A 14,664-nucleotide genomic window follows, 5' to 3' on the forward strand; every position below is an offset into this window, starting at 1 on the left:
ACATTTTGACCACAGTCATCTGCTATGGGCCTGTCCTGTGGATGTGGAATGTGAGCAACATCCCTGCCTTCTGCCCTCTGGATGGCAGTTATGACAACCAGGTATGTTTTCCAGGGGCAAGGGTGGGGGTATAAAGTCATCCCTGGGTGGGAAGCACTGCTCTAAAGCAGGACTCTGCAGGGTTTTGTTTTTGATTTTCTCAGATGTGGTTATTTTTTTTCTAAGTGGGAGTCTGTGGCAAGAGTGGTGGAGTTGGGGTGGGACAGCTCTGTGAACTGGGCCTGGGTATCAGGAAGATGCTTTTGGGGAGATGCAAAGAGTAGCAGCAGAGAGAATGGCAATGCTGGGCCTGCAGTGTGTTGGCAACAGTGAGCTTGCAGCTTGCTAAGGAGGGCAGGAGAATGAGAGGCAGGACAATCTCCAGTAGACATGGTTACCATATCTTTCAGCAGTGAAAAATACAAAATAAGTGAAATGTCTATCAATAGGAAGTGGCTAAATAAATTAGTCTATGGTCGTATAAAGGAATACTATGCAGCTATTAAAAAGGACAAGGATGACCATATAGTCATCGTCACAACACCATAATGATGGGATATGTTCTGAGAAATATGTCATTAGGCGATTTCATCGTTTTTTCTCACTACTTACCTATAAATTGTGGATAATAACAGCTCTTTTCCCTGCCAAGGGGAATAAATATGGTAACAGAAGTAAAGAGCTTATCACAGTGCCTGGCACCAAGAAGCTCTCAAGTATTTTTACTAATGATGACTTTTAGGTGCTCATGTTGTAACAGGTGCCCAGTTAGGCTGATCACAAACTAGAGTGATAACCCCACGGGACAGAATCATCACTGCGTTTTACAGATGAGGCACCTGTGGGGATGTCACTGTCCAAGTCACTGTTAGATGGTACAGCAGGATTTAAAGCCAGGTGTGTCTGGGACCCAGGTGTGTCTAGACCCACATGTGTACCTTGCCTTTGGGACTACAACTAACGCCGTGGCTCAGATTTGTTCCATCCCTCCTTTCCTCCTGGGTCCCCAGCCCGTAATGCTCACTGTGTGTTTCTGATCAATCACAGGAAGGGACTATTTAAAGATGATAAAATGGAGACCCAGAGAAGGGAAGTGATTGATTGCCCAAGATCCCAAGCTGCTCAGGGGAAAAGCCAGGAGCAGAGGTCTGGCGCCTACCTCTTGCCCCCCTCCACCCCTCCACTGTACCATTCTGTTCCCACTTCTGGCCAAGGGAGCCAATAAGTACTTGGTGAGCTGCAGTGCCAGGTATTCTATATATACTGCACTCATTTCGTCTCCACATCATCCTTGCACGGAAGTCCTGCCCTGTTTTTCTGATGAAGAAACCTTGCACAGGGAACAGCCTAATAAACCTGGACTCTGGATGGGGCCTGGAAAGCCTTTCTCAGCATCCTCTCGCAGGTGAGAGGGAGCCCTCCTTCTAAGGGAAAGAGCTGGGGGGTGAGACTCCTGGTGGTAACTAACAGATGCTATCAGTCCAGCTGCTGCCCAGACTGGTTAGGTCAGAATGAAGTGAAATTACGCAACAATGCATGGCTCGCTAATATCTAGCTATACTCGGAATTTTCTGATGTACAGATGCCTGTGCCTTGGATATGCAGCTCAGCTCAATCTATGGAATGTGCACAGCAGGACCCAGGAGGCTGTAAGAGCCTGGACTCAGAAACCCTGAGTTCTAATCCACATCATCAACCCTTTTCTCAATAGCTTTAAATGAAACCTTATAGGCAAGCTCAGTATCTATTACAGATCTGGTAAAAGCTTACCTTACAGGCAAGCTCAGTTTCTAGATCTGGTAAAAGCAGGACTACTTGGTCTTTCCATTTAGTAGACGATGCCCTGAAAGGCTAAGGGCTTAGTCAAGGTAACTCAGGAAGATGAAGGCTGTGTGACCCACATCAAATAAAGAAAAAGACAGACTGAGCATTCACCACCCCTCCCTGGCTCTCTAATGAGCGCAGAAGGCCACACCCATGGCAGCTCCCACACCCTTCATCACAGGCTCCACACCCACAGCAGGAGTGTGGCTGGAGAGGCTGGTGCAGGGAGATGTCACGGCCTTGGGTCAGACTTGGGAGGTCCCCATGGCGCTGGGAGTTGGAAGAAAAGTCAAGACCCAGGATCTACTTCTTGGAATTGATCCTATAGAAATAATTATGGGTGGGGCAAAGATTAAGTTCCAAAATGCTTCCCCAACGAGACCGGGGTGAAGGAAATCCATTATGCATTTATGAGACAACTGACAGTGTATAAGAATATGTGATGGTCTAGAGAGATGGCCTGAAGCACTTCTAAGTTAAAAAAAAAATGTATAAAACAATCTGATTATTATGATTTCAGTTTTGTGGAAATTTTCTTTATGTATAAAAATGACTGGAAAGATGCTACTTTTCAGGTTTAGAAAGTAAGGATTCCCCCTGTGTTTTTGTCAGTTCTCTTCCCGCCAATCCCCCCCTTTTTTTAAGTGATAAGATTACAGTGCTACTCATATCGTGTGAAAAAAACAAACCCTTAAACAAAGGTGTTAAATATAACCCACAGAACCCAAATCTCAGGATAATTAAAATTTTGTTCTTTTGCTTCATATTTTCTAAGTTATTCACAAAAACATGTTGCTTTTGCAAAATGCAAGAGAAAACCAAATTTTACAAAAAAGAGCAGACAATGTGAGGTAGGATGGGCCTGGCTCAGCCCTGGGGAGGGGCTGGGGCTGGGGCCTGTGCTGAGTCAGAGCCTGAGAGTGGGCCAAGAGGGGGATAACTGATCACTGTGGTCTGAGGCTCCTCTGTCCCCACAGTGTCCCAACAGCTGGCGAGGGACCTGGAGAATCACATGCACACAAGAGGCCTGGATATGACATCAACTCCCTTTCCTCCTTTCCATCCAGCTAGATGTGTCTACATACCTGCCTGGCATTTCAGAAAGATGATCAAGGAACCTGTGGAATCCGGCTCTGCCTCTGCCTAGCTGTGTGGATTTGGGCGTATGACTTAACGTCTCTGAACCTCCATTTTTCCTCTTTCAGCTGAGCTAATGCCTCCTGCACAGGGCTGGGTGATTGTGAGGGTTAAACGCCCGGCACATGGAGGTGCTCAGAAAATGGTAGCTCCTTTTGTCTCTGCCCATGACTGGCACACCGGGCAGAGGGCTCTCCAGGTAGTGTCCGGTCATTTCTTCATAATAGCTCCCCTTTGGAGGTCTTGCGGCCCAGCCCCCAGATCGGGTCAGCCCTGGGTATAAATCACTCCCCTGAACACCTCTAGAGAGCAAGGTGCCATGCAATTTGGGCAACATGTCCTGGCCATACTTAGGTTCACCCGAAATCCAGCCTCCCTTGGCCACAAAGGCCTCACTTTCAGGGACAAAGCACCCTGGCTGCAGCCACTTACATTTTGGCCTCGTAGTCCTTCCACGCCTTCTCCAGCTGCTTTTTGGAATCCTGTGGTTTAAAAGAACACTTTGGCTAAAGGAGTACCTGGGATTTGGCATCAACCAAGACTGGCTGCCTTTAAGGGGCTCCTGCTTGCATGCTCCCCTAAGCTGCTCAGGACATACTCCAGCAGACCCCTGTTCCCATAGCTCTGACTGTAAACTTGGCCCCCAACTGGCCCAACCAAAACCATTTCTCAGGGCTGATTCTCTTTTCCCATCTGACCGCCTCCCATGATTGCCAAGAATCAGTTGGGTTGGGTGGGCCCTGGTCAGGGGTGTAGAAGGATTTTGGGTATCTGTCCTAAGTCCCCTCATCATAAGAATGAGGATGGGAGGATCAAGTTCAGTGCCTTCCCCTAACTTTACCCCACTGTTTTCTCCTGCCTGGCACTAGATCATCCTCTCAACAGGAAGGGTCCAGGTAGAGACAGAAGGGCTAAGAAGGCTACTCCAGGATACACAGCTCTGACTCGCTGGTCGCTGGCCTAGTTTGCCTGGGGCTCCAGCCAGGCTGCTCATACCCTTCTAAACAGCCGCAGACTTCCAAGGTATCTTGAGTCAGCCACGTGAAAAAGCTGCCTGTCTGGTTTGGGTGGTTTCCTAGGCTGCTGCCCAGTCTAAGGCAAGGAGGGAAGCCTCTAGGGAGAGCAGAGCTCCTCCCCTGGCTTTCTGGGGCAGACTTCTCAGGGAGATTATTCTGTCACCGTTGCGCTCCTGTGCCTAGAGCCACAGGCTCCCAGGAGCAGAGAGACCAGCCAAGCTTGGGAGTCGGGATCCCTGGCTCCCGCACTGGCCCCTCCTTCCACTAGCTGTGCAAACTCTAAGCAGGTTACCAAAATCCTGAGCCGTTATTTCCTCAGCTGCAAAATGGGGAGGCCAGTACCCACAAGCCCACTTCATAGGGTTATTGTAAGAATGATATGAGCTATTGCACACAGAGACCTGGCAGACGGCAGCTCAGCCATCCTTCCTGTCCTGCGGGTTAGTGATATAGCGTCAGCACTCCCCCATGACGACCCCTTCGCTTGGCCCCTGTCCTCATCCCAGCCCTGCCTGCTGGCTGTGGTCTCCTGACTGCTCCTTCCTTGCTCCTCCTACCCCCTGGACATGCTGCTCCCCAAAAGGAGACTTACCTGTCGTCCATCCCTCAGCTGCCCCTTCAAGAGACTATCCAGGGGGAAAGAAACGATGTTGTTCAGGTTCTGAACCTGGAAAAACAGAGGCCCCCGCCATCCCCAACCTTGGGTGAGTGTTTGTCTAGTCCCAAGGGGCTCAGGGTAGAGAGAAGCATCATGAGGCAAAGCATAGCACTGGAGGTAAAGGAGGCGGGGGAGACAGATGTGAAGACACAGGGGAGGCAGCTGGCCTCCCATAAAAGCTGCTACCCCCTCCGCTGGCCAATCCGGTCCTATCACCTCCCTGATACAGGCACACCTAGGGTCAGTCCTACCTCCATTCCTTTGCCAGGAGCACCTCACCTCTCTGACGCTCTAAGTTCCACCTGTAGTGGCCATCTGTTGTTTTGGCTCACCCCTTTTTCCCCTCTCTGAGGATGACCCTCCACAAAGGGTCTGGGGAACCCTCTCACTGTGGCCACGTGGAGTAAATGCAGGAGCCAGAGTTGAGCACCCTGGGGCTACTGTGATCAGATCAGGACCAGGCCAGTGATGCAAGCCAGCCAGTCAGCCAGGATCCCTCCAGGGATTCTTCTGCTGATATCTGGGGAGAAAGACTATACCTTTCTTCTAGAAAGATGTGACTCTGGGTCTGCTGGGCCCACTGAGCAGATTCAGAAAGAAACTAAGAAAGAGAAAGCACCCAAAGCCAGATGCATTCCTGGGCCTCCTATTACAGAAGCCCATGAATCCATTTTTAAATATTTTATAAATGAAAAAACTTAATTTGAGCTAGGTTTCTGTCATTTGGAAACCCAAAATGGCACAATAATTCAGCCCACTGTTCAAGGCACATCTCGATCTCCCCTCTTCCAGGAAACCTTGCTGACCACTTCTGGCCCCTGGCCTCTGCTGATCTTCTCTTTCCTGAACAATGGTCAAAAACGTGGACTTTGGGGCCTCCCTTGGTGGCGCAACAGTTGAGCGCTGGGCTGCGAAGCTGCCCACAGCGTCAGCAGCACCAGTTTGATCCCCGGCCACCAGCGAGGGTTCCACATGGCGTGGCAGACCTCTCCTGCCTCTGCCTTCTGTTCTCCGCTCTGGCTCTGGTGAATTCTCTCACCCTCCCGCGCTTCTGACTGTACCCAGTGCTTGTATAAATAAATAAATCTTTAAAAAAAAAAATGAGGACTTTGAACCAACCTGCTTGGCCATCAATTTGTGCCACACTGCTGGTATTGCTTGATATCGTCCCACATCCCAGCTCTTATGTGCCCCTAGACACAGCTCTCTGTGCAGCCCCCGCAGAGTGCCCACCATAGAGCAGACCTTCCTCAAACATTAGCTTGACTGAGATGGGGGAGGGGAGGTTTAGACGAAGGAGGTGACACATTCTATTGCATTTCAGCCTTGTCTGCGCTCTGCGAGAGGGAGGGCGGTGTGCGTGGCAGTGCTGTGCGGTGCTAGAATGACCAATGGTGACATTAGCTAATTTACTAGGCGCTTATTCAAGGCAATTAACTTGTGTAACCCTCACTGCAACTCTGTGAGGAGGGGACAATTACCATCCCAGCTTGACAGATGCCACACTTGGAGTTTAGGCAGAGGGAGTGTGTGCCCAGGCCACACACCTAGTGACCAGCACAGAGGAGATTCAAGGCCCAAGTCTAAGCCTGAGGTGCAGGTGTTTAACCACCAAGCCAATGCCTCTCGGATTCTACCAGCCAGGGTGGGGTGGAGGGGGTGTGGAGCCAAGGAGCTGGAGGGAGGAGGCTCTCCTAGGAGGCCGTACAACCTGGCTTGTGATGAGATGTTGGAGTCAGATAACCTGCGCTCAAATCTGGCTGTGTGACCTTGCGTGAGCCACTTAACCTCGTGTCCTAGTTTCCCACCCTATAAAGTGGGGACAATTTGGTAAAGCCAACCCTGAAGAGATGTGCCCCGGGTTAAGAACCTCGCCTGCACATGGGAGTCTGTATCTGGGGGCAACCTGGAAGACACACGACAGACAAGGGAGGACATCACCAAGCAGTCCCATCAGGAAAGAAGCTGAGGCCACCAGGGCCGCCTGCAGGAGCTGGGGCGAGGCAAATTATAGGCTTTGAGACAAAGCAGATGCCATTGGGAGAATGAGGGATGAAAAGGGTTGAGGAAAAGCACAAAGATGGGAACCCCGGAATCTGCCCTCCCCTCTTCCCAACCTCCTCCAGGGGCCCCTCCCCTGTGTGAGGCTCTTCCTTGCCAAGACTCTCTCTTGAAGACAAGGCCCCTGAGTCTCAGAGAAGCAAACAGATTCGTCTAGACTGATGATGCAGGGAAAGGGGCGAACCCTTTCCCAGGTAGGTTAAGCCCACTAGATTCGCCCTGAGCCTAGGCTAAGGGCTGGGTGGCAAAGGGACAGGAGTCTCACCAGGTTCTTGAAGAGTGCAGCTACCTCACGGGTGAATACAGCCAAGTTCAGGAAGCCCGTGGACAGCTCGTGGCTGTTTTGGGACAGGTGGCTGTTGCCTAAGGATTCTACAGCCTCTCGGTACTGCTCCTCGTTCTCCACGTGGCCTGTGGACATAGGCAAGAGCACAGTTAGCTCCTAGGGCCGAGGAAGGGGCTGCCTGGCCAGGGTGGGCATCACACAGGCTCACTCACCAAGGCCGGAGCTGTGGATGACCCGCACAGCCTTCTTTATTCTCTGCAGGATGGCCTGGTCACCTTCTAAGATCTGGAAGCAAACAAAGACAGACGTCCACGGATGCCCATCTGGGAGGGGATGAGGAGGCCACCACTACATCCTCCAAACACATACAGTTCTGCTGTCCTTGGAGACTCCTCCCCAGGTTCTCCCGGCACACCCCACCAAATACAAACTATCCTCTTCCACTCCGTGACACAGAAGCTCTGGAACAGCCACAGCACACCAGGAAGGCCACAGACTTTGTCCCCAACTTTAAGACAAGCCAAATCAACACAGGGACTCGAGGGCAGGTAGGTGTCGGGCCATGCAGACCTGGGCTGAATCTCGGCTCTAGTACTCAGTGTGTCAATCTAGATGAATCTATTAGCTTCTCTGAAACTCAGGGGCCTTGTATTCAAAATGCCTGAGCAGCCAATGCAGCACGAGTTCAATCCCTGGCCAGGATGCTGACCCACATGGTGCAGCAGACCTCTCCTGTGTCGTCTGCTGCTCCCCTCAGCAGTGTATTTCAGTCAATCTGCCTGTTCTACTCCCCACTCTGTCTCTGGTAAATTCACCCCCCAGCACCTCTGGCCTGCACCCCAGCTCTTGTATGCATAACTAAATAAAATAAATCTTTAAAAAAAAAAAAACCAAAATGCAGATGATAGTATGTTGCTGAGAGAATTAACAATTTTCTCATTGATTAATAAGATGTGGACATCTCTAGATTCCCAAGACACAGACTGGGGAATCCTTGTTCATCAAACCCCAGGCTCACTGAACAGCTATGGGAGGACAAGAAGGGGGAGTGGGGATACCATGGATGGGGTAGGGGAGATGAGACAGAGTAGAAGGGGCATGTTCAACCCCCACTGGGGAGAACTGGAGGTGACATCAGGCAATGCCCAAGCCCAGGGCTGCAGAACAAACATCACATTGCGGGGAAGGACAGAGAATGCCACCTTGACCCACCTTGATCCTCACCTTGAAACTTGAAAAGGAAAAAGTAAGAGGTGATTAACTTAAGGAGTTATGGCTGCACTCCAAAAGATAATATAGGTTAAAGATAGGAACACATTCCAAAAAGGTTTAGAAAAACCCCTAGCAGGCAGATCCATGTGCCTTGTACACAGAAGGTGCTTAGTAATTGCTTACTGAAATAGTCATGGTTTGCAAAGTTCTGGGACTGGGCCTTTGGGAACGGGACTATGTCCATGTCCCAGAATCCTTCAGGGTAGTCACCCCACCCTGTGACACCATCCTCCGAAAACTGCCCTGCCCTCCTCTCTTCTTGAGACAGGCCCTTGCCATCTTTTTAATTCTAGCCAGAGCTGACATGACAAGCTGAGCCAATCAGATTCTGTCTCCAAGGGACTTGGACTCTGGGAAAGTGCTTAGTCTGGGACATCTTTTCCACCTGCACAAAGGAAAAAAAGGGACCTCCCCAGTGGTGCAGCGGTTGAGCGCTGGGTTGCGAAGCTGCCCGCAGCCTCTGTAGCACCGGTTCGATCCCCGGCTGCTCCCCGGCCACCGGAGAAGGGTCCCACATGGTGCTCAGACCTCTCCTGCCGCCCGCTGCTCCCCTCAGCAGTGTGCTTCGGTCCTTCTGCCTGCTCTGCTCCCCGCTCTGGCTCTGGTGAATTCGCTCACCCTCCCGCGCTTCTGACTGTAGCCAGTGCTTGTATAAATAAATAAATCTTAAAAAAAAAAGAAGGAAAAAAAGAACATGGCAGATTTGTAGAAAGAAGCCAACAAGATCCATGCGCCAGCAAGGCGGAAGTAAAGACCCTCCCAGGTCCTGGCAACTTTCCAGACCCCACATCTGAGAGGCCCTTCCACACTTGCTGCCCCACAATCAAAATAGTCCTGCGTCCACCCAACTCATTCCCTTTAGTGCCTCAGCTAGTTTGAGAGTTCTCTTGCCTGCAGTGTGGCAGAGACTACTGGCTGAACCCAGTGTCTACCTCCTCTTCCTCCTTAACAACAAGAACCCTGTCTTTTCAGATGGCTACTTGGCTGCTCAGCATAAAGACTATATTCCTTTGCAGTAAATGTGGCCATGGGACTAAGTTGCCATGGGATGTAATGGATATTTCAGAAAGTATTCTTAAAAGGAAGCTTCCACTCTGTCTCTGGTGAATCCTCTCACCCCCCATATCTCTGGCCTGTACCCCAGTTCTTGTATGCATAAATAAATAAATGAATAAATATAAATAAATGTCTACCTTATTTGAGCCACTGTTATGCTGGGTATTCTGTCACCTGGAGAAAAACACTTCCAGAAAGTGTTCTTAAAGAACACTTAAAGAACACTTCCAGAAAGTGTTCTTAAAAGGAAACTGGGGGTGAGGGAGGGGAGAAGAGAAGGAACTATACAACTATTAGAATGGCCCAAATCCAAAATACCAATACCATCAGTGCTCTGAGGATGTGGGGCACCCGTGCTCTCAGGACGTGGAGTAACCAGAGCTCTCATTCACAGCTGGTGGGAATGCAAAATGGCACAGCCAGTTTGAAGCGAGTCTGGCAGTTTCTTACAAAACCACATATACTCTTCCCATGTGACCCTGCAATGGCACTTCTTGGTATTTACTTAAATGAGTTGATAACTTCATTCCACTCAAAAACTTACGTATGGATATTTATAAAAGCTGTGTTCACAACTGCCTGAACTTGGAAGCAGCCAAGATTTCCTTCAGCAGGTGACTAGATAAACAGAGCATGGTCTATCCAGACAACTGAATTAACAGGCATTGAATGCCAAAGAGAAATGTGCTATTAAGCCACAGAAAGATATGGAGGAACCCTAAATGCACATCACAAAGTGAAAGAAAGCCAGTCTGCAAAGGCTACGTACCGTGTAACTCGAACTATATGACCTTCTAGAACAAGCAAAGCTACCGCGATGGTACAAAGATCTGAGGGGGGAGGGAGGGATGACCAGGTGGAGCAGAAAGGATATTTAGGGCGATGAAACAGCTCTGTGTGATACTGTGAGAGTGGATATATGTCACCATATACTTGTCAAAATTCACGGAATGTAGACTGCCAAGAGTGAACCCTAACATGAACTATGCAGGTGATAATATGTCGGTGCTGGCTCAGTGGCGAGAACAAACGTGCCCCTGCTCTTCCTTTTGTTCTCTGTGGTGATGTCTGGAGCTCAGGCAGCCATCCTAGACTATGCGGTAGAAGCCACATGTTGTGGCTGGCAGAGGCAAAAAACAGAAGCCTTGTTTGTCCCTGGTGATGGGAAGTCGCCCGACCAGCCCTAGACTACATATCAGTAGACTTCTTTTATATGAAAGAGGAATAAACGTCTACCTTGGGGCCTCCCTGGTGGCGCAAGGGGTTAAGACACAACCTATGAAGTTATCCGCAGCCACTGCAGCACGAGTTCGATTCCAGAAAGAAAGAAAGAAAGAGAGAGAGAGACAGAGAGAGAGAAAGAGAGAGAAAGAGAGAAAGAGAGAAAGAGAGAGAGAGAGAGAGAGAGAGAGAGAGAGAGAGAGAGAGAAAGAAAGAAAGAAAGAGAGGGCCTCCCCCGTGGCGCAGTGGTTGAGCGCTGAGTTGCGAACCTGTCTGCAGCCTCTGCACAGCTGGTTCGATTCCCCGGCTGCTCCCCGGCCACCGGAGGAGGGTCCCACATGGCGCGCAGACCTCTCCTGCCGCCCGCTGCTCCCCTCAGCAGTGTACTTCGGTCCTTCTGCCTGCTCTGCTCCCCTCTCTGGCTCTGGTGAATACTCTCACCCTCCCACACTTCTGACTGTACCCAGTGCTTGTATAAATAAATAAATAAATAAATAAATCTTTAAAAAAAAAAAAGAAAGAAAGAAAGAAAGAGGAGAGAGAATAAATGTCCACCTCATCTGAGCCACTGTTATGCTGCGTATTCTGTCACCTGGAGCTGACCCAGCTCTAACTGGTGCAGGCAGGTGAAACGCACCTGAATCGCCCATGGACTGTCTCTTGATGCCCTTGTCTGACTTATATGGGGAAAACCCTTCCCAGCAAGATACTACCCCTGTCCCTGCTGCTATTAGCAACCAAGGTTCACACAGCTATTCCTTCCTTCAACTAGTTTTTGGGTGCCTACTGTGTGTTCACACCCATGTAAAGACACACTCTCAGCTCTCAAGGCATCAACATCTGGGGAAAGAAAGAGCCAAGCAAATATTGCTAGATACTAACAATGCGATGTGATTGGGTCTGTAATGGAAGATAAACAAGGTGGGAGCCAGGGGGCAGGAGGGTTGTGTCTGCTTGAGAGGAACAGGGAAGGGGTCCCTGTAATGCTTGACTCCGAGCACTGGACAGGCAGAGAGGAGACTGAGAGGCTGTGAGATGGCAAGGGTGGAGGTGGAGAGGAGCACTGGGTATAAACTACTAGAGGAGGGAGGCTTGCTGTGGGAAGAGTGGGCAGGTCAAGGTGCATTGCTCATTTGTTCAATCCTTCGTTTCCGTAAGCATCTATTGGTGCCTCTTTCAGCCAAGCATGGCCCTTTCCTTCAAGAGACAAACAGACATTTAAACACGCAGGTGCCCAAAGGAGCACAAGAGGGGTGAATTCTAACCAACCTTTTCTTACCCACCTAAAAATCATTCACGCTAGGGTACAAATGACTGATAACTCGTAGCCTCTATGGTATATCAGGTGTGTGTGTGGGGGGGGGGGTTGCGGCTAGGTGCTGGGGGCACAAAGGACAGTGCCACTAGCTGGAATCTAGGCTTTGTCTAGGACCAGCCAGGCAAGGCTGCCTCAAGGCCTTCAATTGGTTTTCCAAGCTCAGACTTGTCCCTGGTGTTCCATGGTTTACCTGCTTTTGTCATAACCCTGCCCAGGCTCTTCCATGGGGCTTTTGACATTTGGCCTTGAGAGAAATCTAAGTGGCCATCAGTACTAACCCAAAATCCAGTACCTGAGTCATGCCCTACCACTCGACACCCTTGAATATTTCAGGTGATGGGGCACTCACTTTCTCCAGAGTTTGCACATTCTTCCTTAGGAATTTCCTCTGTTTAAGCTGAAGTAGCTATGTCTCCCTAACTCTTCTCTCTCTCAGTCCTGGGAACTTCTCTTGAACAAATCTATTTTCTCTTCAGTAGGATAGCCACGCACCCACACACACACACAGTGCTCTGGCTTTTTGGTTTGTGTTTTCTGTAGGCAAAAGACCACAATGGCAGTACTAAGTCCGTGCCCAGTTACCCTGCTTGGAAGGGCCTTCTGTATGCCCCTCTCTGGGTCAGGATTCATCAATGGGACCCATTCTTCATTCCTGTGATTTCTCAGAGCCAGCTGCGGTTACCATAGCAATTCAGCCAAGGGGACAGAGCGGCTAAAGCTAAAGCCTTGAGAGCTTCAGATTTAATTTCACCCTCAGATATTGACTCTTTTGGATTATTATAATATGGGGTGTATGCACAACTTTTGTGGCATCCCATGACCATTATAGCCATAATGAATCAATCGCACTATTTTTCCCACTAACCTGGGTATGGGTCCTCATTCTGCCAAGAGAGTGCTACCAATTAAACTAGAGCGGGCACAGAAGATGTAAACCATTTTCTATCCTTGCTTTGGGCCATTCTGTTGTCCCTTGAGAATGTCTTCAGAAAATATTAGCGATAATTTCATAATATCTCCTCCTTTTACAAATTAAAAAAAAAAAAGGCTTGGCTGAGTTTCTTGCCCCTTTTATTGGACACACAAACAAAGGAAAGAATACAAACCAAACTTGTACTGGGCTTTATAGCGTGTAAATCAGTTTGACGTCCACCCTTTAAGACTCAGAACACCCAATAAGACAGCCACTGCTTCTATTCCCATCTGGCTGATGGATCAATGAGGCTCAGAGAGGTAAAGAAAGTTACCTGAGCTCACACAGCCAGAGCACAGACTCGATGGAGATGGAACTGGAACCATAGTGTGGAGATGGAACCCACACTATTACAGTCTCAATTCCTTGTTCATTCTGCAAGCCCCAGACCTGGGAGGGCCAAGGAGTTACTACCAGAGCCCCGTGAAGCCACATTCACTACAGACCAATAAAAAGAAAGCCTCACAAATATACAGGACCACGGTTTGAGGGTGTATGCAGCTCTTCTGACCGATAAGACACAGAAATCATTCAAAGCATTCCTAAATTCATGGCAGTTATTTGTCTTTTTCCATAATTTTCAATCAATTTATCCTAAAAGTGCCACTGTCACAGGTAGAGCTCAGTGACGTGGGTTCCCCAGAAGGTGGCAGAACACTGGTCTTTGTATCTCTGATGTCTACAAAGAAGATGAACTCATACGTACTCTATGCTAAACTTGAAAATTAAAATATGGTATTTTAATGAGCAACCCAAATTACACTTAAAACATTTAATAAGATGATATATACAACGCAAAAAAATAAATTTCGGCTTCTCATTTCTAGGATATGCAGAGGATGGAGCAGCTTGTGGAACCAGACCTGGGGACGCAGCAGTATGCAGAGACTACAAAGGCAGCGAGGAGACCCCTGAGGACTGGGAAATTGATGTTTAGAGATTACTGTTCCTGTGCTGGGCACAAGAACACAGATACAATATGATATTGTAGTTATGGAAACAAAGACGTCCTGACTGCTTACAAATCCATAGTGAAAGAAAGAAAACGTTTGCAATTTGCTTCAATAAGACGAGAGTCAGGGAAGCAGGGTGGGGGTGTGGACTGGATAGGACTGGGTTATGGGCAAATGGAAGTTCATCATTCTGTTCTGTTTCTGTGCATCTGCCAAAACCTCCATAATGAGAACGATGTGAGGGCTAGCAGACCGGCAAAATAGTCATCATAGTTACCTGATCCTAGTCCTTGCACCTTTGGACACTGATCTGGTTCCCTTTCAAAGGACATCTGTCTGGGATGGGAAAGAGTCTGGTTTTGGAGTAGTCAGCCTTGAGGGCCTGCAGTCCCGGACCAGCAGAGGGCAAGGGCTTATCAGCAAGGTCCTTGAAGGGGGCGGGAAGGGGTCCAGGCAACCACCAAACTCCATCGCCCAATTACAAAGAGGACACAGGTAGAAAGCACACAGGATGGAGGGTGAGGAGACCTGGGTTCCACTCTGGACCCAATTCCTCACTGGCTCCAAGACCTTGTCATCTAGGCTTGCCATCTGCAAAATGGGACCAGCAGGCACTGATTCTCCAGTCCTGGAATCCAACTGCCCCTGAGAATCAGATCATACAGATTAGGAGAGCGTGTCACTCCTGCAAGCATGAGCTGTCGTGCGGCTATCATGCTCTAACTTTGCTTTTCCTCACCCATCTGTCCAACATCCAGATCTAGAGAAAGGCAGGGAGGATGCTTCCTGGGTGGCCGAGAGGAGGGGGGAAGGGTGGGACCCAGAAGTATTTGCTAGCTTCAGGGTAGTC

The 14,664-nt window shown here is 49.3% G+C and overlaps 1 protein-coding gene across 6 annotated transcripts in view; it reads right to left on the bottom strand.

The window, feature by feature from the left end:
- ASAP3 (ArfGAP with SH3 domain, ankyrin repeat and PH domain 3) overlaps positions 1-14,664 on the bottom strand; it is a 51,383-nt gene that overhangs the window by 14,931 nt on the left and 21,788 nt on the right. For all 6 annotated transcript variants that reach the window (XM_054691696.1, XM_037501249.2, XM_037501247.2 and 3 more), the window contains exons 2-5: positions 7,234-7,306; positions 7,001-7,146; positions 4,609-4,683; positions 3,433-3,482 (exon numbers count right to left, since the gene is read on the bottom strand). In XM_054691696.1, the coding sequence (XP_054547671.1) occupies positions 3,433-3,482; positions 4,609-4,683; positions 7,001-7,146; positions 7,234-7,306 (344 nt within the window). The remainder of the gene's footprint in view (positions 1-3,432; positions 3,483-4,608; positions 4,684-7,000; positions 7,147-7,233; positions 7,307-14,664) is intronic.

The sequence above is a fragment of the Talpa occidentalis genome, unplaced genomic scaffold (genome assembly GCF_014898055.3).
Source record: "Talpa occidentalis isolate TD23 unplaced genomic scaffold, MPIMG_talOcc4v2.1 talOcc4.9, whole genome shotgun sequence".
In the NCBI taxonomy this organism is placed as follows: domain Eukaryota; kingdom Metazoa; phylum Chordata; class Mammalia; order Eulipotyphla; family Talpidae; genus Talpa; species Talpa occidentalis.